The sequence below is a fragment of the Geotrypetes seraphini genome, chromosome 7 (assembly GCF_902459505.1).
Source record: "Geotrypetes seraphini chromosome 7, aGeoSer1.1, whole genome shotgun sequence".
Lineage (NCBI taxonomy): Eukaryota > Metazoa > Chordata > Amphibia > Gymnophiona > Dermophiidae > Geotrypetes > Geotrypetes seraphini.
In genome coordinates this window covers 164,500,520-164,521,932 of record NC_047090.1, presented here as the reverse complement: position 1 = coordinate 164,521,932, position 21,413 = coordinate 164,500,520, and the positions used below count along the sequence as shown (strand labels likewise).

The following is a 21,413-nucleotide window of genomic DNA, read 5'->3' as shown; positions in this document are numbered from 1 at the left end:
GTCAAAAGCGCGCTGGGACAAAGGCGCGCCCAGACAATTGAGCGCAGTGCGGAGGCACGCGCCGCTCAAAATTACTGTTTTTAGGGCTCCGACGGGGGGGCATGGGGGGGAACCCCCCCACTTTACTTAATAGACATCGTACCGCGTTGTGGGGGCATTGTAACCCCCCACATTTTACTGAAAACTTCACTTTTTCCCTGTTTTTAGGGAAAAAGTTAAGTTTACAGTAAAATATGGAGGGTTACAACCCCCCAAACCCCTCTTAATGCTGGCGCGATGTCTATTAAGTAAAGTGGGGGGATTCCCCAACAAAACCCCCCGTCGGAGCCCCTAAAAACAGTAATTTTGAGCAGTGCGCACCTCCGCGCTGCGCTCAATTGTCCGGGCGCGCCTTTGTCTTTCGCGCCGTTGTCTGTGAACCCTAGCGAAGTGTTCCAGCCTCTATGTTAGAGCACAAGATGGGCGAGGTGGAGGTGTATGATGGGCGGGCTTTAGGCAGTCTCAAGGGCAGGTTAGACACGGATGTCTTGTAGCAATAATCAAATATTTTGCAAGACATCCTGGACAAATCAAACAAATGCTTAAAGAAACTATAACTAATATGTCTGAAATGAAAGAAGAAATTTTAAATATACATAGACAAATGGAAGTTAACAACAAAAGAACAACTGAACTAGAATCAAAAATGGAAACTATAGAATGTGAATCAAAAAGATGTAAAAACGACAACCTGGAATTAAATAAATTAAAAGATCAACTGGAGGATTACGAGAATAGAGGAAGAAGAAAGAACATCAAACTCTTTGGAATACAAGAAAATTTAGAGGGAAAAAATACTATCCTTTTCCTTGAAAATTTAATTCCAAAAATTCTACAATTAGACTTGAAACAACCAATTGAAATTGAAAGGGCGCATAGAATCCCAATTAAAAATTTAGAAAATAAAAACAGACCAAGACCAATCATTTTCAAAATGTTGAGATACCAACAAGCACTAGAGATACTAAATGCCGCAAAAAAAGATAAAAACTTAAATTATAAAGGATCAAGATTATGGTTTTTACCAGACTTCGCCAAAAACACAGCAACTAAAAGGAAAAGACTACTAGACATGAGACCTCTACTCAAAGAAAAAGGATTTAAATATGGTCTATACTACCCGGCGAAAATGAGAGTGTCATCTGGAGACAAGTCATTATATTTTGAGGATCCCGAAAAACTAAAAGAGTTTCTCTCTAAACCAGAACCTATGATATATTAACATAATATATTAAGATGGTTTTGAAGACTTTATGAAAAAACAGAAAATATAACATATCGAAATATTTGAAGAAATGGAAGAAAACAATACAAAGAAAAGACAATAATAATTATATGAAAGAAAGAACAGAATATAGGAAAATTATTAAATAATACACTGCATATATGTTTAAAATAATCATATGTTGAAATCATAATACTAAGGAAATACAAATTAACATATTGTTAAATGGAAAATGATACATTAATAAAATGTTATGGAAACTGATTAAATAAATATAAAAGATCAATATAGATAGATAGAAGGGAAATTTGTTTAAACAATTGAATATTGATTGCCTGGAATGGGGAGACTGTTAGGATTACAATTCCAATGTGTATCCTTAAGCAGCCAATGTATTGGGTGGGAAAGGGAGGGATAAGGAGAATATTTATTAGAATAATTAAGGGAGATAAATTAGGGTTAAATATGTGTGTCATGAAGAAAATTTTTTGGATATTAAATATGAAGGAGGAAGGGAAGAATAAGATAATGAAAAGTATTAAAATATATAATGTCTCTTAAAATATATTCTATTAATGTCAATGGCCTGAATCACGTAATTAAAAGGGAAAAAATATTAACATTTTTAAAAAAACAAAATGCAGATATTTACTGTCTGCAAGAGACCCATCTTAATATGAAGGAATCACAGAAATTATCAGGTGGATGGATAAAAGAATGTTTTTTTGCTCCAGCAGTGGGTAAAAAAGCAGGGGTTGCAATCCTTATAAATAAAAAATGTATGGCCAATATAAAAGTAAAAAATTCAGATCCACATGGAAGATGGATACATATCGATATAGGTATGGGAAATGATACCCTGACGTTATTTAATATATATGCCCCTAATTCGAATCAATCAGAATTTTTCAAAAAGCTACAAAATATGTTATTACCACTGGCTGCCTCTAATTTAGTGGTGGCTGGAGATTTTAATGCTGTAATGGATCCATTATTGGATAAAAAACCAGGTAAAAATATTAAATCTTTAGGTCTAGATAATTTAGTTCGATCATGTGATTTGAAAGATATATGGCGTATTCTTCATTTTAATGATCAGGAGTATTCATTTTGTTCACAGGTTCATAAATCATTTTCAAGAATAGATTATATTTTTGTTTCAACAAATAAAGTGCAACAAGTGATTAAAGCCTCCATTGATCCTATTATCATTTCGGATCATGCGGGAATATGGATAGAATTACAATTAGATCAATTAGAAAATAATAGACCTCTTTGGAGATTTGATAATGCATTGCTTGTGGATGACAAATTTTTGGAAAATTTTAAAATACAAATTAATGAATTTTTTCAAATAAATTTAGTGGAAGATACATCTATAGAGAATGTATGGGATGCATTTAAAGCAACTATGAGGGGTAATATCATATCATATTCAGCTTTTATTAGAAAACAAATTAAAAAACAATATATAGAATTAGAAAAAGAAATAAAAATATTAGAAGCTAAATTGATAAGTAAATGGGAATATGAAGTTTTGCAAGCTCTTTTGAAAGTAAAAGGTAAATATAATGAATTAACTTCAAAAATGATAAGAAAAGATTTGTTTTCCAAACAAACGGTGTATTATGGAAATTCTAATAAGGCGGGAAAATTATTAGCAAATTATCTTAAAGCAAAAAAAAGGAGAACTAATATTAATGGAATAAAAGATGATAATGGTATAATAACAAATCAAACAAATATAATATTAAAACAATTTTTAAATTTTTATAAGGATCTATATTCTTCCGAACCTTATTTGGAGAAACAAAAAGATGGAAAAAAATTTTTAGAATTAATAAATGGACCTAAGATTCCTGATCATATAAAACGAAGTTTAGAAGAACCTATATCATTAAAAGAAATAGAAACAGCATTGAGATCTCTTAGAGTTGGATCCGCTCCAGGTGGTGATGGTTACACAGTAGAATTTTATAAAACATTTCAAAATATCCTCTCCCCACATTTATTAAAATTATATCAGACACAACTTATAAAAGGTAATATAAAAGGTACTATGGCTGAATCAATAATAATTGTTTTGCCTAAGCCAAATAAAGATCCTACTTTGGTTTCAAACTACAGGCCTATATCTTTGATAAACGTTGATAATAAACTTTTGGCGAAAATTTTGGCTTTGAGATTAGCCAAAGCTCTCCCACATATTATAGATATGCATCAAACGGGTTTCGTTGCTAAAAGACATTCCTCCAATAACTCTAGACTATTATTTCACATGCTAAACTTATCAAAAAAAATGGATGAACCGGCATTTACAGTTTCATTAGATGCTGAGAAAGCATTTGATAGGGTAGAATGGAATTTTATGTATCAGGCTTTAGAATGGTTTGGTATAGGTTCTGGATTTATACAAATGGTAAAAACATTGTATAGCTTCCCGATTGCAAGATTAAATATTAACAATAAGATATCTGATGGTTTTCAATTGCAGAGGGGAGTTAGACAAGGTTGTCCTTTATCTCCTTTGTTATTTGATGTTGTATTAGAACCCTTATTGTTAGCAATACAGCAAACGAGGGAGATACAAGGAATTCCATATTCAGATATGGAATATAAAATTTCGGCTTATGCTGATGATATTTTGCTTTATTTGAGAAATCCAGAGTCTACCTTATCTTCTTTATTGGAATTAATTGATAAGTTTGGCAAATTTTCAGGTTATAAAATTAATTGGAATAAATCTGAAATTATACCCTTGAATGTTTACTGTGTAAAAGGATTATTTGATATTTTTCCATTCATATGGAAAGAAGAAGGATTTAAATATCTAGGCATTCAAGTTAAAAAAACAATTGAAGATACTGTAAAAGAAAATGAAAAATATGTATTAAAAAAAGTAACGGAGTTATGTGAACAATGGAACCCATTACATATATCTTGGTGGGGCAGAGTTCAAACTATTAAAATGATGATGTTGCCTGTGGTTTGCTACCAAATGAGTATGATACCTATTTATTTTCAGGGGTCCTTTTATAAGAAGCTTAATAGAATTTTAACAAAATTTCTTTGGCTTGGTAAAACACCTAGAATAGCTTTAGTAACCTTACAAAAATCAATTAAGGAGGGAGGGGTAAATTTTCCAAATTTCTATAGGTACCATCAAGCCTATATTCTACGTCAGGGTATGTATTGGATCCTCCCAGAACTTATAGATAATGCACCAGATTGGTTATATTTGGAATGGCGCCTTATGTTTCCCCTAAATTTAGTTCATTTACCAAGTATTAATATACCTAAAAGATACAGAGAAAATAAAATAATAATGGATACTTGGAAAACATTGAGATTTATTGATAAATTAACACCCATCCCAATATATAAATCAACTAATCAATCCATATGGATAAACTCCAAGATCAAAGTAGGCGGAGCCCAAATCCTTTGGAAGAACTGGATTATTGCAGGAATTAGATCTCTAGATGATATCATTTCAGAAGGTAAACTGCTGGATTTTTCACAATTGCAACATAGATTTGGTCTTAATAAAACACAAAGTTTTAAATGGTTGCAATTGAAGCAGGCCATTCAGGTTGGGTTCCCTGAATGGAAATCATTAAACAATCAATATAGTTTAAAGTTCTTATGCTTTAAAGCAGACTTCCTGGGACATCAAGCCGCATTGTGGTATAAATTAATATCTGGATATTTGAATAAAAAACCAAAAAATGGTCTAAGAGACATTTGGAGCATTGAGATTGGACATCAAATTAATGCATCTCAATGGCCACTGATTTGGTCTTGGAGAATGGGATGTACAGTGTCAGCATCTATGAGACAAACATGGTTCTTTTTATTACATAGAGCTTTTTGGACCCCTACTCGTTTACAAAAACTAGACAGTTCTAAGTCTAATAGATGCTGGCACTGTAATCTAGAACCAGGGACATTAGATCATTTATTATATTACTGTCCTTATATTAAAATATTTTGGAATTCAATTTGGCCACAAATTAATAAATTAATGGAAAATCATATTGCAATATCATATGATACAATTTTATTTGGAACAATGATGAGAAAAAAAAGTCAAATTTCACCAGAAAATAATAAACTTTTATTAATTATGACAGGGGTTGCCATTCAACATATAACTAACAATTGGAAAAATTACAACAACCTAAACTACACATTTTGGTGGAATACAATATGCCATGTTTTTAAAATGGAAAGAACAATATCAATACAAAAGGGGACATATAATAAATTTATAAAAATATGGGGGCCATTGACAAAATACTGTAATGATTAAATAATAGAATACTTTTTCTTCCTTTCTTCTTTTAGAGATTTTCTTATGACACACATATAGGGAGGGTAAGGAAAACAATTTATATATAATATATTATAATATATGATACAAAATGTAACAAATGATTAAGGGATAATAGAAGGGTGGGGGGAGGGAAAATGAATAAAATTTATCCAGAATATATTGTATTAGATATAAATATGTTATTGAACAATTATCAATTGTATTCTAATATGTTATATACTTTTATAAAATTTGAAAATATTATATTAAAGTGGTGAAGGGGTGGGGGGAGGGTGAAGGGGAAAATCAAATTCAGACATACATTGTGATAGATATAAAAGTGATACCATGCATATATCAAATGTATTTTATTATTCTGTACACTTTTTATGAAATTTGAAAATAAAAATATAATGGAAAAAAAAAAAAAAAAAAAAAAAAAAAAAAAAAAGACATCCTGGACAGAACTTATACATTTGGAACTAGACCTGTTTTAGAAAGGTCTAAGTACCACAAAGGTGCCCAAACTGTCCACATGACCACTGCATTCATCAAGGTAAGACACCCTCACACTCCCTCAGTGCTCACGGACCCCCTCAAACCAAACAAAGGTCAGAATACAAACATACATATCTGTCTCCAGAATATCGGCACCTGGTATAGGAAATCCTAGTAGAGTTGCTCATAGGTGTCTTAAGTAGCCTGGTGGGTGGGCCAGTGAACCATAGAGAGGAGTAGCAAGTCCCATAAGCCACTCTAACCACTACATTCACGGTGGAAAATGTGAGCCCCCCCCAAAAAAAATCCCAATCCAACCCTTGGTCATATACTGATTCATCCCTTACAAAAAGGGCTCAACTCAATTGACAAGATTTCCTAAATTCAGCTAGAGAATGAGATGATTCTATTCCAAAATTATCTTGCAAGAGAAGAATCAGCCAGAGATTTTTGAAATAGATAAGTTTTTAACATTTTCCGAAAAGTTGTTAAAAAAGAAAGTAACCTGATCTCCGAAGGAAGCTCATTCCACAATTTTGCAGATAGAAAAGTAAAAGATTTGCAAAAAAATTGGATATAGTTTTAATACTCTTAACTGATGGAAAACCAAGTTTAGATTTCTGAGTATTTCTTGAATGAGATGGTAAAACAAGAATTGAAAAGGAAAGGAATTAAGAGGGAGAAAATCCCATACAAAATTTTAAAAATCACACAAATACATTTGAATTGAATGCTCCAAAACACAGGAAGCCAATGAAGTGCCCTAAGTAAAGGGGTCACATGATCGTATTTGTGCTTACCAAATATCAATTTTTCCACAGTATTGTGAATAAGTTGCAATCTTTTCAGATAGTATTTATTCAGACAGACAGAGATGAAATTAGCACAATCCAATTGAATCAACATAGCAAAATGCTACTGAAAGAATAAATGGCAAAACCCTACTCTACTGCCATATAGGTGCCACCTGCAGCCATAAGGGCTATCTGGGTTGTAGTCAGGTGGGTCTAGTGGGTTTTGGGGGTGTTTGAGGAGGCTCACTATAACCTATAAGGGAGTTCTGGTGAGATGTTTATCTGGCATCCTTTAGGTAAAGTTCACAGCAGTGCCCTCTAAGGTGCCCCATTGCTCTGTTGCCATGTCTGGGTGGCCAGTCCATTAAAGGACTGGCCCCTCCCACATTCAAATGGTCTTGTTCTGGGCATATGGTACTTGGTCAAAATTTTTGTTGAAAATGTGGTATAAAGATAGACATTCTGGCGGTCTGATTAAAAAAAAATTATTTCTCGATGTATGGTGGTTTGCCTTTCAAAAATAGGCATTTTCTTACTGCTGACTTTGTTTTTAATTCTTTATTCATTTTTGAACTTTCATCAAGTGTACAAAAATTCATAATAAACACAATTAATTTAACCACTTGAACATCTTATCATTATAACCTATAAATACAAATGTAACCCCCCCACACACCCTTCCTCAAAGCCCATAAATCATTATAAGATCATATACTTGAAACCCTCCCCCCACCCAATACTAAGTGGTGTATAATTAATAGAAAAATGACATTTAATCATGACAAAAAGATGTTAATGGCTCCCATATTTTAATAAAATTTTTATAATTTCCTTTCTGTACCGCTAATGATCTTTCCATTCTATATATGTGACATAATGAATTCCACCAAAAATTAAAATTAAGCCTCCTATAATCTTTCCAATTATTAGTAATATGTTGGATGGCAACTCCCGTCATGATCATTAAAAGTTTATTATTAGACGAAGTTATCTGACTCTTTTTTCTCATAGACATTCCAAATATCACAGTATCATAAGATAACGCTACATGATCCCAGATTGAGTTCCAAAAGGCTAAGATATGACTAAGACTTACTGCTGACTTTGGACGTCAAGTGCCATGCATCCAAATTGGACTTAGACGTTTGTTTTGAAACTGCCCCTCCAGGTGTTACATCATTGCTTTATAATCTCCAAGAAATGAATGGCAATAGTGAATAGTGAAGCATAGGAATAGTGAAGCATAGATAGAAATGCTCCCTTCTCAGTGAACAAATTTCAGTATGCTGTTTTTGACTTCCACTGAAAATTGCAGCTGACACACATTTTCCATTTTTAAAAGTCACAATAATATCTAGCTTTGGCCTCCTTTGGACTTTTCCACTGAAAGAGTGTTCACCACAGTATGTGCATTAGCTCTGACTCCTGATTTTCTGCTTTGACTTAATAGCTTTATGATCAAATGGTCACAAAATATAGATTATTTCCATATGGAGAAGCATGAATAAAGCAAGTTGGATACAGATTTCCATAACATGATTTGTTTTTGTATTTGCTTTTAGGCACAAATAGAATAAGTTGTGCAATTCAAGGAGCCCATGATGGGGGCATATTTGCCCTCTGTATGTTACGAGATGGAACACTGGTGTCAGGAGGAGGAAAAGACAGAAAACTAATCGCATGGAAGGGGAATTTTCAAAAGCTGCATGTAACAGAGGTGATTGGAAGCCTTTTGTAGTTTTTTCTTTGGTTTTCTCTGGCAGGAATAAGGAAAAATTCAACAGTGGCTAAAAAAACTCTTCAGACCTTCCCAAATACACTCTATTCAACACATAAAGTGGGAGGTCCCAAAACGTTTTCAGAATAGTATCTTATTTTCTCACGGACCTCAGTGGTACCGTCTGCATTCCACTAGACTTTTAGAACATGCAGAACAATGGCACCCCTAATCGTCATTGGTCCCTTATACTTTTTACCATTTTTCATAAATAGTTTATTTATAGCTACCCGCGTAGCTAAAGATAAGTACCGATATATTTAAAATATAAATTATAAATAAACTATTTATGAAAAATGATAAAAAGTATAAGGGACCAATGACGATTAGGGGTGCCATTGTTCTGCATGTTCTAAAAGTCTAGTGGCATGCAGACGGTACCACTGAGGTCCGTGAGAAAATAAGATACTATTCAGGAATAAGGAAAAACATTACTGCTACTATTTATAAAGTACTGCAAGAATCTCATGCGTGACAGTCGCTGCTGTTTGGTGCTTACAGTCTAGTAAAGACAGACGGACAAGACCAGTAAGTAATCCTCCCAATATTAAGACCACTGGAGATCACCGGTGATTTCCTGCGGTATGAGGCAAACCCAGAAATTCAATGCCAGTGCTGTATCCGGTGACCGGCATTGAGTTTCCAGTCTGTTTGTGGCCCGCTTGAGACATAGTTGGCTAGGTCAGAGGTCAGTATTCAGTGGCTACTGGGTTAAGTCCCAACGGCCAAAAATAGGCCACCATTTTAGGCAGCTCTGTCTGTCTGGCAAACTTAGCCAACGAGTTGCTTAATATTGGCAGTGACCGGTTATGTCACATGATATAGTCAGTTACCAGCCAATCCATGAAGCCATATATTCAGCGGGAGATAGCTGTCTATCTCTGACTGAATATCGTGGGATAGCCGGCTATGTGCTATTTAGTCAGCTAGGAGCCATTCCCGGTCAGCTAAATAGCGCTGAATATTTGGCACTAAGGGCCTTATTCTGTATAGGACACCCAGTCTCAGCAGCCACTTAAGCAGCTTTTGAGATTCACGCATGGGCATCCTATAAAGCAGGGCTGCCCAAGTCCAGTCCTCGAGATCTACTAGCAGGCCAGGTTTTCAGGATATCCACAATGAATTTGCATGAGAGAGACTTGCCTGCACTGCCTTCTTAGTATGCAAATCTCTCTCATGCATGTTGATTGTGGATATCCTGAAAACCTGGCCTGCCAGTAGATCTCGAGGACCGGACTTAGGCATCCCTGCTATAAAGAATCGTGTCTGTCCTAACAGACAAACCCCTAACCCCTCCTAACCATCCCGATTCTCTAACCTGCATCTATATCACAGACACCTGCTGAGCGGCAGTGGCAGGGAATCTCCGAACCCCACCGAATGCCCATTCCCTGCTGACACCACCCCCGAACTTCCCCCATAGTGTCCACGGCAGGAGGGATGTCCAATCCCTCCTGCCGCAAGCCCCTAAATAATCCCTGGAAGAAGGGATGCCCACTCCCTTCTGCTGGCACTCCCCCCCCACCCCCCCATACCTTTAACAGAAAGGCTGGCAGGCCCTCCTCTTCAGAATGGCAGGCCTTCTTCCCGGTGCATCATGGGATGAACCAGGGGGGCCCTAAGGCCCTGATTGGCCCAGGTGCCTAAGGCCCCTCCTATAGAATATGGCCATAAGTGTTTGGAGAGAATCAAATGAAAAAATTAGGAAGTAATTTTATAACTTTTCATGAAAAGGCAATTAATAAATCTAATAAAAATAATCATAACTGCCCACATTAGCAAAATGTATGCACCTAACTTTCCATAAGCTGGCTTCTGCCTGATTTTGAAATCAAAATTACACTTAGGTATTGAAAATAACCTCAAGGGAACTATGCATATATGTACAAAGTTATTTTAAAAAAATAATGTTTGCATACATTTGAATGTCCAAAACTAACTTTTCCACAACTCCAACTCAATTTGCTTTTGGTAAGAACAAGAATATAGATGGGAACAGTTTACTAAACAAGGGTTTGCCCATTGGGGTCCTGTTCAGAGAATTATTAGGGGGATTTGTTTGCATATGTCAATAGGGGCTGAAAAATGTGAGAGAAACACAATCTCTGTCGACCCTGGAAAAGGCTGTTTCTGCTGCTAAGCACTGGTTGGTTGTTGATATCTGCATCAATGCTGTTGCAGGAAGTGGGCTGGAAAGGTTAGCAAATGTTTCTTTCTGTAGACCCACATGTATGTTTCATAAATACTCACTTCACTTGTTGGTCATTACAGCTGTTGCTTATTGCAATGCCCTGTTTCAAGGACTTAAGACAGTTGAGATTATACACCTAAAAAGTATCCAAAACATAGCTGTGAAACTCATTACAGGAATGAAAAAATTTGACCATGTGATTCCTTTACTTCTCATATAATGACATTCCAACTTTTAACTATTACAATGATCTGTCCTTATTTCTCTAGTAACTGCTGATTCCCTGCTTCTCTCCCAGGGAGCTCAGAACCTCACAACAAAGCCTGTTCATAACATTTATGGAAACACCCTTTCCATCTTACCTAAGACTGGAAACATCTTTCCAGAAGTCCAAAATTGATCTAAAAATATTTCTTCCAGGATTTGTATGAACCCCTAAATCCTAATTTACTCTTGATTTACTACTCCCTCGTTGGCTAGTGGGATGACTTGGCACTTGATTAGCCTGATATCAGACATTGCCGCTCCCCCTTTTAACTCCTGCTCTATCCAACTGGAGAAATATAACTGACCTATTCTCCTTTTCCTCTAATACTACTTTGCTAATATCATACAGATACATTTGTAAACCTTCTGCAGTGAAATGGAACGGTGGCCATGTTGGTCCACTCTTCAAGGTAATATGTAGAAATGGAAAAAAAAAAAAGTAATTTTTTTTTATTTGACGCACTTGCAGCCTGTTTTACAAAGCCGCGCAGCAACAGCCCCGAAGCCATTTAAATCTCTATGGGCTTCGGGGCCGTTACCGCGCAGCAGCTGCTAGCGCAGCTTTGTAAAATAGGCCCTTCATGTAGTTTATGATTAGCTTTCGCAGGTAGCCCCTTCTTCCTCAGATCTGGAGAGACAGGCAAGTCGGGCTGAGCTGTAAAGCCTTCAGAGTTCTAGCCCCAAACTGGAGAATCTGATTCACAGGATTACTAGCAGCAGAAATCGATGAACCATCTGAAGATTTTTTTTTTTATAGGAGCTATGGCCAGAAGATCAGCAAAGGATCAAACATTCAAATTACAATCGACAACCATCATATATAGAAATCGACATATTGCATCAGTTCAGGACAAGGAACTTTTATCCTACCAGAGGAAGGGGAAGAATAAGGAGTCATCCATACCCCATGGTTTAAATAATAATAATATGATGAATGAAATTCCAGTTTTCAATCTTTCACAAACCAGTTTGTCAGATGTTGAGATACAGGTCCTACGGAAAGGTCTTTCATTTGTTCCCATTCCAAACTCCACTGGCTCCCAGTAATTTCCAGGATCTACTTTAAATGTGCCTGTCTAACTTTCAAGATCCTGCTTGGCATTCTTCCCCCTTTACTTCTTCTATCTTGGAATGCTGCAAGACCTGACATCACCAGATCTATCCAAAAGCTCAAATTATCCTTTCCCTCACTGAAAGGTGTTACCTCCATTGGAAAACTAGAGAAATCTCTTCACTTCAAAATTACAGAGCTCTGGAATAATTTCCCTGCACAAGCTGGGTTCTTTCCAACTATTCTGTAGACGCCTAAAAACTTGGCTATTTTCAAAAATGTAAATTTCTGCTTCCCCCTACCACCAACTCCTACTGTACTTCACTTTTAACTTTTGCAAACCATGTCAAGCTCTATATTTAAAGAGAAGATGCCGTATATAAGCTTAAAGTTTAGTTTAACAGAAAATCATGACATTTCCATGATGAAACGTGAATCGAGATGGATGCCTCCACCTGACCCCCTCATTGAGTCTTTCTACAAATGTGTCCTTAGATGTGTCAAGTTTTTAGAAAATAACAACCAGAAAAAAAGCATTCTATAATTTAAGTAAAGATGAATGTATAGCAGTGAACAGACTAGCTCAAAACACCAATACAGTAATAAAACCTGCAGATAAGGGTGGTGGGATAGTTATTTTAGACTATAAGAAAGGAGCGATAAAGGAGGAAAAAGAGATAGCTGACAGGTTAAACAAATTCTTCTCGTCAGTCTTCACCAGAGAGGACACATCCAATATTCCGGAACCCGAGGTGATTATAAATGGAGAACACGATGAAAGGCTGGTACAACTAGAAGTAAACAAAGAGGATGTCCTCAGACAGATAGACAGACTAAAGAGCGACAAATCACCGGGCCCGGACGGCATCCACCCAAGGGTACTAAAAGAACTGAGAAACGAAATAGCAGAGACACTTCGCCAAATATGTAACCTCTCCCTAAAAACTGGGGAGATCCCAGAGGACTGGAAAATAGCAAATGTCACACCCATCTTTAAGAAGGGATCAAGGGGTGACCCGGGAAACTACAGGCCTGTGAGCTTGACCTCGGTTCCAGGGAAGATGATGGAAGCAATGGTAAAGGACACAATCTGCGAACACATAGAAAACAATGGACAACTGAAGGCGAGCCAGCATGGCTTCTGCAAGGGTAGGTCATGCCTCACGAACTTGCTGTACTTCTTTGAGGGAATAAACAGCCAGATGGATAAGGGGGAATCCATAGACATCATTTACCTTGACTTCCAAAAAGCCTTCGACAAGGTACCTCACGAGCGGCTACTTAAAAAGCTGTGGAACCATGGGGTGCAAGGGGATATCTACCGATGGATCAAACACTGGTTGGCAGGCAGGAAACAGAGAGTTAGAGTAAAAGGCCAATACTCAGACTGGCAATGGGTCACGAGAGGAGCTCCACAGGGGTCGGTGCTGGGACCTCTACTGTTCAATATATTTATTAACGATCTGGAGGCAGGGACAAAATGTGAGGTTATCAAATTTGCTGATGACACCAAACTCTGCAGCAGGGTTAGAAACACGGAAGACTGTGAAGACCTGCAAAGGGACCTAACGAGACTGGAAGACTGGGCAAAAATGTGGCAAATGAGTTTTAACGTAGAGAAATGCAAGGTCATGCATTTAGGGAAAAAGAACCCGATGTTCAGCTACAAAATGGGGGGAACACTGCTAGGGGTGAGTAACCTTGAAAGGGACCTGGGGGTGATGGTCGACACATCACTGAAACCATCGGCGCAATGTGCGACAGCCTCAAAGAAAGCAAACAGAATGCTGGGCATCATCAAAAAGGGTATTACAACCAGGACGAAGGAAGTCATCATGCCGCTGTATCGCGCAATGGTGCGCCCGCACCTGGAGTACTGTGTTCAATACTGGTCGCCGTACCTCAAGAAGGACATGGCGATACTCGAGGGAGTGCAGAGGAGGGCGACTAAACTGATAAAAGGTATGGAAAATTTTTCATACGCTGACAGGTTAAAAATGCTGGGGCTGTTCTCCCGGGAGAAGAGGAGACTTAGAGGGGACATGATAGAAACCTTCAAAATCCTAAAGGGCTTAGAGAAAGTGAATAAGGACAGATTCTTCAAACTGTGGGGAGCCACAAGCACTAGGGGTCACTCGGCGAAATTGAAAGGGGACAGGTTTAGAACAAATGCTAGGAAGTTCTTTTTTACCCAGAGGGTGGTGGACACATGGAACGCACTTCCGGAGAATGTGATAGGCCAGAACTCTGTACAGGGGTTCAAGGAGGGTTTGGATAGGTTCCTGGAGGGTAAGGGGATAGAGGGGTACAGATATAACTTGAGGTAGGTTATAGAAGTGGTCAGAAACCACTTCACAGGTCGCAGACCTGATGGGCCGCCGCGGGAGCGGACCGCTGGGCGAGATGGACCTCGGTCTGACCCAGTGGAGGCAACTTCTTATGTTCTTATGTTCTTATTGAAGAAATCAAATGACAAATATACAGGGTGCCAACAAAAACACTCCTTGATTTTAAATGGTTACAAAACCAATTGGAATATTCTTTCACCTTTGAGACTACAGTTTTATCAACTCATAAAGTTTCATATGGTATCTGTTGATTACATACACTCGATGTGCGCCCCCACCTGTTACTCGGCAAATTTCGATACAATAATCGAGTTCAGACCAGTCTCTCCGAAGCATATCCGGTGTGATTGCATTTATAGCTTCAGTGATGCGTTCCTGCAGATCATCCATAGTTGTGGGTAGTGGAAAGGAAAAAGTCACAAAAGGTAATGTCTGGTGATCTCGGGGGCCACTTGAGGAACACCTGGTCATTTTGTCGCGTTGCATTGTCTGAAGGTTGTAACATCTGCACCAATTGCAGCTTATAAGGGTGAAAGTGCAAGCGATTGTGTAAGATCTTGCTAACCGTGCTTTTTGGAACTTGTATTTGCTGTCATCTTATTTATAAACATATTCCAATAAGTTTTGATTTTGTAACCATTTAAAATCGAGTGTATTATGTCAGAATGGAAAATGATTCCACTGAAGATTTTCAGAAAGATAGTGACTCCATGATCATTAAATTCTTTATTCATTTTCAAAACTACAATTGTGCACAAGAGATGATGCATTTACATAAAATATTAACATTCCAGCACAATAAACTTAATAGAAATAATGACAAGACTTATTTCCCCCTACCCCTTTCCCCAATTGAACAACAACTCATAAAAAATACCTGTAAACAACCTATCCATACCTCTTAATCAGTGACAAAACATATCCCCTTCCCCGGATGTGTATGTTTTCCTCATTTACATAAATAAATCAATCCTTACAATATTTAGTTAATGGTTCCCAAACTTCCATAAATTTTTTATAATATCCCTTCTGAATGGCCACAAACTTTTCCATTTCTCTTGATGCAGGATACATTATCTCTAGGGAAGGTGAATTTTTAACTGTGAAGAATCCAGTCACCCCAATTATCTACATACTACCAAAGATTCACAAACCTATCACAGACCTACCTGATTGCCCGATCATTTCAGGTAACAGCTTAGTATTAGAACCATTGTCAAAGTCCCTTGACTTCTTTCTAAGGCCATTGATTCCACAGATTGAGTCATATGTTCAAGATTCTTCCTTAATGTTAAATTTATTAGAATCATTCAAGGATGCATTAGACAATATCTTGCTAGTTACCATGGACAAGGTTGCCTTGTATACTAACATAGTAAATGATGGCAGATAAAGACCTGAACGATCTATCTAGTCTGCCCATTAGTTATTCTTATTAGAAAAATATGATTACGTTAACTTGTCTCTTCCTTGATATTTCTGGGTCATAGACTAAAGTCCAACTGCTGAAGTTGCTGTCCAAGCTCACTCCAGCCTATCCAACCATCCTGTTATTTGCAGGATATCTACCGTAAAGTCTGTCCTAGAGAATGACATGGGGCCCTGTCACCGGACCACCATCCCCTTCACCACCCTGTCTCCGCAGCATTCATCCTTCCCTCTCGCCACCTCACTGCCCTTCAGCACCCCTGCGTGGTCCGTGCATCTCTCTCCCTCTTCCTTACCTTCTCGGCGCGTTTTAAGGTTTCACACTTGTTAAAAGCCGCCGGAGTGTTTGTGCAGTCACGTGCGTGTGTGGGCGGAAGCTTCTCCTGTGACGCAACCAGAAGTTGCATCAGAGGAGAAGTTTCTGCCCACACATGCACACGACTGCACTTTCGCTCTGGCGGCTTTCAACAAGTCTGCAACCTTAAAACACGCCGCGAAGGTAAGGGGGAGGGAGGGAGGGAGATAGATAGATTTGGGTGGGTAGGTAGGAAGAAGGGAGGGGACCGCACGCGTTCCCTCCCTTAACTGTGGGGACAAAGCCATTCACCACTCCACAGGGCGATGGATGGCCTTGTCCCTGTACCTGCGGTGAGCACCTTTCCCCCCTCCACTGCTTTGGCAGGTTATCCGCGGCTACTTGCGGCTAGCCGCAGATAACATCTACCGTGTCATTCTCTAGTCTGGCAGTAACGTCCTCATGTTCCAAGTTAGTGGAGTTCCCATCGATTCCCTCCCCAGCCCATCCTACCTGAATCACCACATATGCATACAAGTTTTTCAAATAATGGGTTTAGTTCTTTAATTTATATCATTTGTTTGTTTTCTAATTAGAGATCCTCCTTCAGGAGGGCATTCCAGCCATCCACCACTCTCCGTGAAAAATAATTTCCTAATATTACTGCTAAGTGTTCCTCCCTGCAACCTCAAGTTTTCTCTCTAGTCCCTATTTGAATGAATAAAGTATTGCAGCACCCAGAGGTCGCCTTCACTGTCTTGTTTTGGTTTCTTCATTGTGAGAAGGTGATTTCTCCTGTTCTCCTGTTCACAGGAAGAAATTCCCATAGTTCTCTGCCTTCTTTTGAAGGTTCATTTGCCCATCAGGAAAACAAGTGCTCATATCAGTGAATGTGGATGGAGTTTCTTGAAAAAGTCAGCAGGTGGCAGCATAACACACAAACAATGTAAACAGAGTTGAGCATTCAGTGTTAGATAAATAAGTAATATCAGTAGAATAGAAATATAACACAAAATTACTGTAATGAAAGGAACTTTCCATTAAAGAGATATGTAGAGAGCAGGACTGGCTCACCCATTGGACCAGGTGAGGCTCTGGCCCAGGGTGTCGGAGATAGAGGGAGCTGAAATCCCTGGCCCTTGAGTTTCCTGCCAGGTCCAAAACTTTCTCACCCTTCTCTCTTGGTCTAACATTTCTCCCCTTATTTATTCAGCTCCTAGTCTGGCATGGCTCCCTCTCCTCTCATCTGAGGAAAAATAAAAAAGATTAGGGCTCTTCAACTCTGAAAAGAGACGTCTGAGGGGAGATATCCTGAGTGGAGTAGAACGGGTACAAGTGGATCGATTTTTCACTCTGTCAAGAATTACAAAGATTAGGGGACACTCGATGAAGTTACAGGAAAATACTTTTAAAAACAACAGGAGGAAAAAATTTTTCATTCAGAGAATAGTTAAGCTCTGCCAGAGGTTATGTTAAGAACGGATAGCGTAGCTGGTTTTAAGAAAGATTTGGACAAATTCCTGGAGGAAAAGTCCATATTGTGTTATTGAAAAAGACATGGGGGAAGCCACTGCTTGCCCTGGATCGGTAGTATGGACTGTTGTTACTCCTTGGGTTTTAGTCAAGTACTAGGGACCTGGATTGGCCACCATGAGAATGGGCTACTGGGCTGAACCAGTAAGGCTGTTCTTATGTTCTGATTCCTTCTCACATGGAGGAGTGAGTAAATGTGCTGTGAAGTAGTGGCATGTGGTGACATGTATGGCTTGGGATTCAGTAAATGAGCTAAACCAGGAGTGAACAACCACAGCCCATGCCAAATTGGGTTTTCAGGATTTCTACAATGAATATGCATGAGATCTAATTGCATACAATTAGAGGCAGTGCGTGCACATTCATTGGCGAAATCATGAAAACATGATTAGATTGAGGCTCTCGAGGACTGAGTTTGGCGCTCCTATGCTAAACATTAGTGCAATAAGTACCCTTAACCAAGGTTAACCCTTTCAGGACCATAAGGTTCGTAGGCCAATTTTTGTGGTTTTGACGACATTTTTATGGTAAAAAGGGCTTGCAGATGCCAAAAAATTGATTTTTTTTGTGAAATATCATTATTTTTATTTTAAAAAAATCACACTTCTGGCTTATGGACAGTGTGGCAAGTGAATCTTCTCGTCAATCTAGCAACGACGCTAATGAATGAATGTCGGAACCAGTTTGTTTACATAAAGGTAGTATCATATGGAATCCGTACATATCAAATTTAGAACTGTAGACTATCCCAATCAAAATTTATAGGATTTTAAAGTTATGGGACAAATATGTCCCTTGGTCCTGAAAGGGTTAATATGCTTATTGTTTGTTCTCAACAATGTCATGTCTTAGTCTCTTTCAGAGAGTCACTTATATTTATGTATTTGGTTTTATATTCCATCCTCCCAGAAGAGCTCAGAATGGTTTACAAGTTTATATACATAATAAAGTATATTTATACAAAGTGATGGCAGACATGGGGCATGGTAGGACATTGTCTGACAAAGATGGTAAAAAAGATAGTTAACAAAGCATGGTAAAACATAATATGACAAACATGGTATGGTGAGACATAGCATGAGAAGATAGTATGGCAAACATAGTATTACAAGCATGGCTAACCTAGTATGACACGTAGCATGATAGAACCTAGCATGGTAGACATGAAATGGCAAACATTGTGTAGCAGACATAGCGTAACATTTAGTAACATTTGCTATGTCTCCTTTTGACTTCTGTATTGCTACTATCTTTCTTAAATCTATCCTTCAGAGTTATACACAGACTAGCATTATGTAGTGTAGAACTACAGATTATCTCTGTAACTGGAGAGAAACACAACCTAGCAAGCTCATTCAAGTGTGGAGTGAATGGAGAGCCACAATCTAGTAAGCTCGTTCAGGTGTGGAGTGAATGGAGAGCCAGTCACCATATGGCTGAAATCAACACAAACCAGTGCTTTGGCTTGCTCATTGCTCCTTTCTTGGTCAGAAGCAATGCTGGGATTCTGTGTCACGAGCCTTCATCCACAAGTACTCTTTCTCCAAGTGTCCCAGGACAGTATCAAAACAAGTGCTATATAAGAACATAAAAATGGCCTTACTAGGTCAGACCAAAGGTCCAACAAGCCCGTTCTCACAGTGGCCAATCCAGGTCATTAGTACCTGGTCAAAACCCAAAGAGTAGCAACATCCTCTGCTACCAATCCAGGGCAAGAAATGACTTTCCCCATGTTTTTCCTCAATAACAGGCTCTGGACTTTTCCTCCAGGAAATTGTCCAAACCCCCCTTAAAGCCAGCTCCGCTATCCACTCTTACCACAACCTCTGGTAACGTGTTCTAGAGCTTAAATATTATCTGAGTGAAAAAATATTTCCTCCTATTGGTTTGAAAAGTATTTCCCTGTAACTTCGAGTGTTCCCTAGTCTTTGTAATTTTTGACGGAGTGAAAAATCAATCCACTTGTACCCGTTCTACTCAACTTGGGATTTTGTAGATTTTAATCATATCTCCACTCAGCCGTCTCTTTTCCAAGCTGAAGAGCCGTAACTTTTTAGTCTTTCCTCATTCGAGAGGAGCTTCATTCTCTACAGAGGGAAACAAAATTCATGTTTTGAAGGCTTATTCTAAATTGAAGAATGGACTTTCATTTTAAATTATGGACCTATAATAAATTTGCTTCTTTTGATATAGTAGCTACTTTTTAAAAAAAAATCTTTATTCATTTTCAAATCTTACAATAAGTGTATAATAATCAATCAGAAAAATTTTTAACAAATCACTTGACAATCTTACTTATAATCCTTAAAATATATAAATATAAAAGAATCCCTTCCCACCCACCCATTTATTAATAATAACACAATTAGCAATTATTATCTTTCCCAATCCCAACCCCCTATATCTTATCTAATACCAAGGTGTTTAAGATGTCTGATCATTAGAATAAGTAATCAATGGCCCCCAAATCTTTTTAAACTTATGATAATTTCCTTGTTGCATGGCAAGCACCCTCTCCATTTTGTAAATATGACATACTGAATTCCACCAAAAGGTATAATTAAGTTTAGTATAATCTTTCCAGTTTCCAGTAATCTGTTGAATGGCAACCCCTGTCAATATTAATAAAAGTTTATTATTATTTGCAGAAATTGGGCTTTTAAATCTCATAGATGTACCAAATAATATAGTATCATATGAAAGGGCAACTTGATATTCTAACAATGAATTAATTTGGGACCAAATTAACTTCCAAAAGGCATTTATATAGGGACAGAAAAAAATTAAATGATCTAATGTCCCAGCTTCTAAACCACAATGCCAGCATCTATTGGACCTAGAGCTACTTTTTGAAGCCAGTTATAATTTTTGTATTTGTTTTGCAGGCACTTCTGTAACACATCAGGCCCTAATATCTGGTCTGAGAATATCCCAGTGCCAGAATTGTAATGTAAAGTTACTGCCTTTTCTGTAGTTAAGAAAGCAGATCATTTTGAAACATTAATGTTCAACCAAATTATCTTTTGTGCACGCAGCAATATGAAAAGACAAATAGGAAATTTTCTTACTTTACCACACAGTCTGTGTGAGAATCTCAGGAAAACCTGAAAGTCTACATATCATAAGGGTATGACTTTGCTGAAACCTTATATTTTCAACAGATTTGCAAACATAGGCAAAGAATTTGAGGTAACCAAATAACAGCACATGTTGCATATCAAAGAAACAAATGACATTTTATGTACAAGTAAAGATAAAACAAGCCAAAAAAAGGAACAGCCTCTAAGCCAGTGTTTTTCAATGCAAGGCCCAGGAGTTAATAGTGGCCCTTGAAGTTCTCTGGGATGGCCTTCCTCATAATTCTGGCTGTTTTTTGCCTCTCTACCCAAGCTCATGACCCAAAGAGGAAAGTGGATGGGGGGAAAAAGCCACATGCTTGAAGAAGGCATTTCTCACTAGATGAAGAAAATACATGTGGAAACGCTTACCAACTTCAGCATATGCACAATATCTGAAATTTGAGTTTTGATCGTCCAAGTAACCACTTAGGACACTTTTTAGACGTTGGTTTTTTTTTTATTATGAACCCCATACCCTATAATCAACCTAAAAAAAGCCTAAGCCCCAAATGTCTATAACAAGGGCTTTTAGG

The 21,413-nt window shown here is 37.8% G+C and overlaps 1 protein-coding gene across 2 annotated transcripts in view; it reads left to right on the top strand.

Annotated features, from left to right (window-relative positions):
- Positions 1-21,413, top strand: part of EML1 (EMAP like 1) — a 202,633-nt gene that overhangs the window by 147,097 nt on the left and 34,123 nt on the right. For both annotated transcript variants that reach the window (XM_033951732.1, XM_033951734.1), the window contains one exon: positions 8,434-8,588. In XM_033951732.1, coding sequence (XP_033807623.1) covers positions 8,434-8,588 — 155 coding nt within the window. The remainder of the gene's footprint in view (positions 1-8,433; positions 8,589-21,413) is intronic.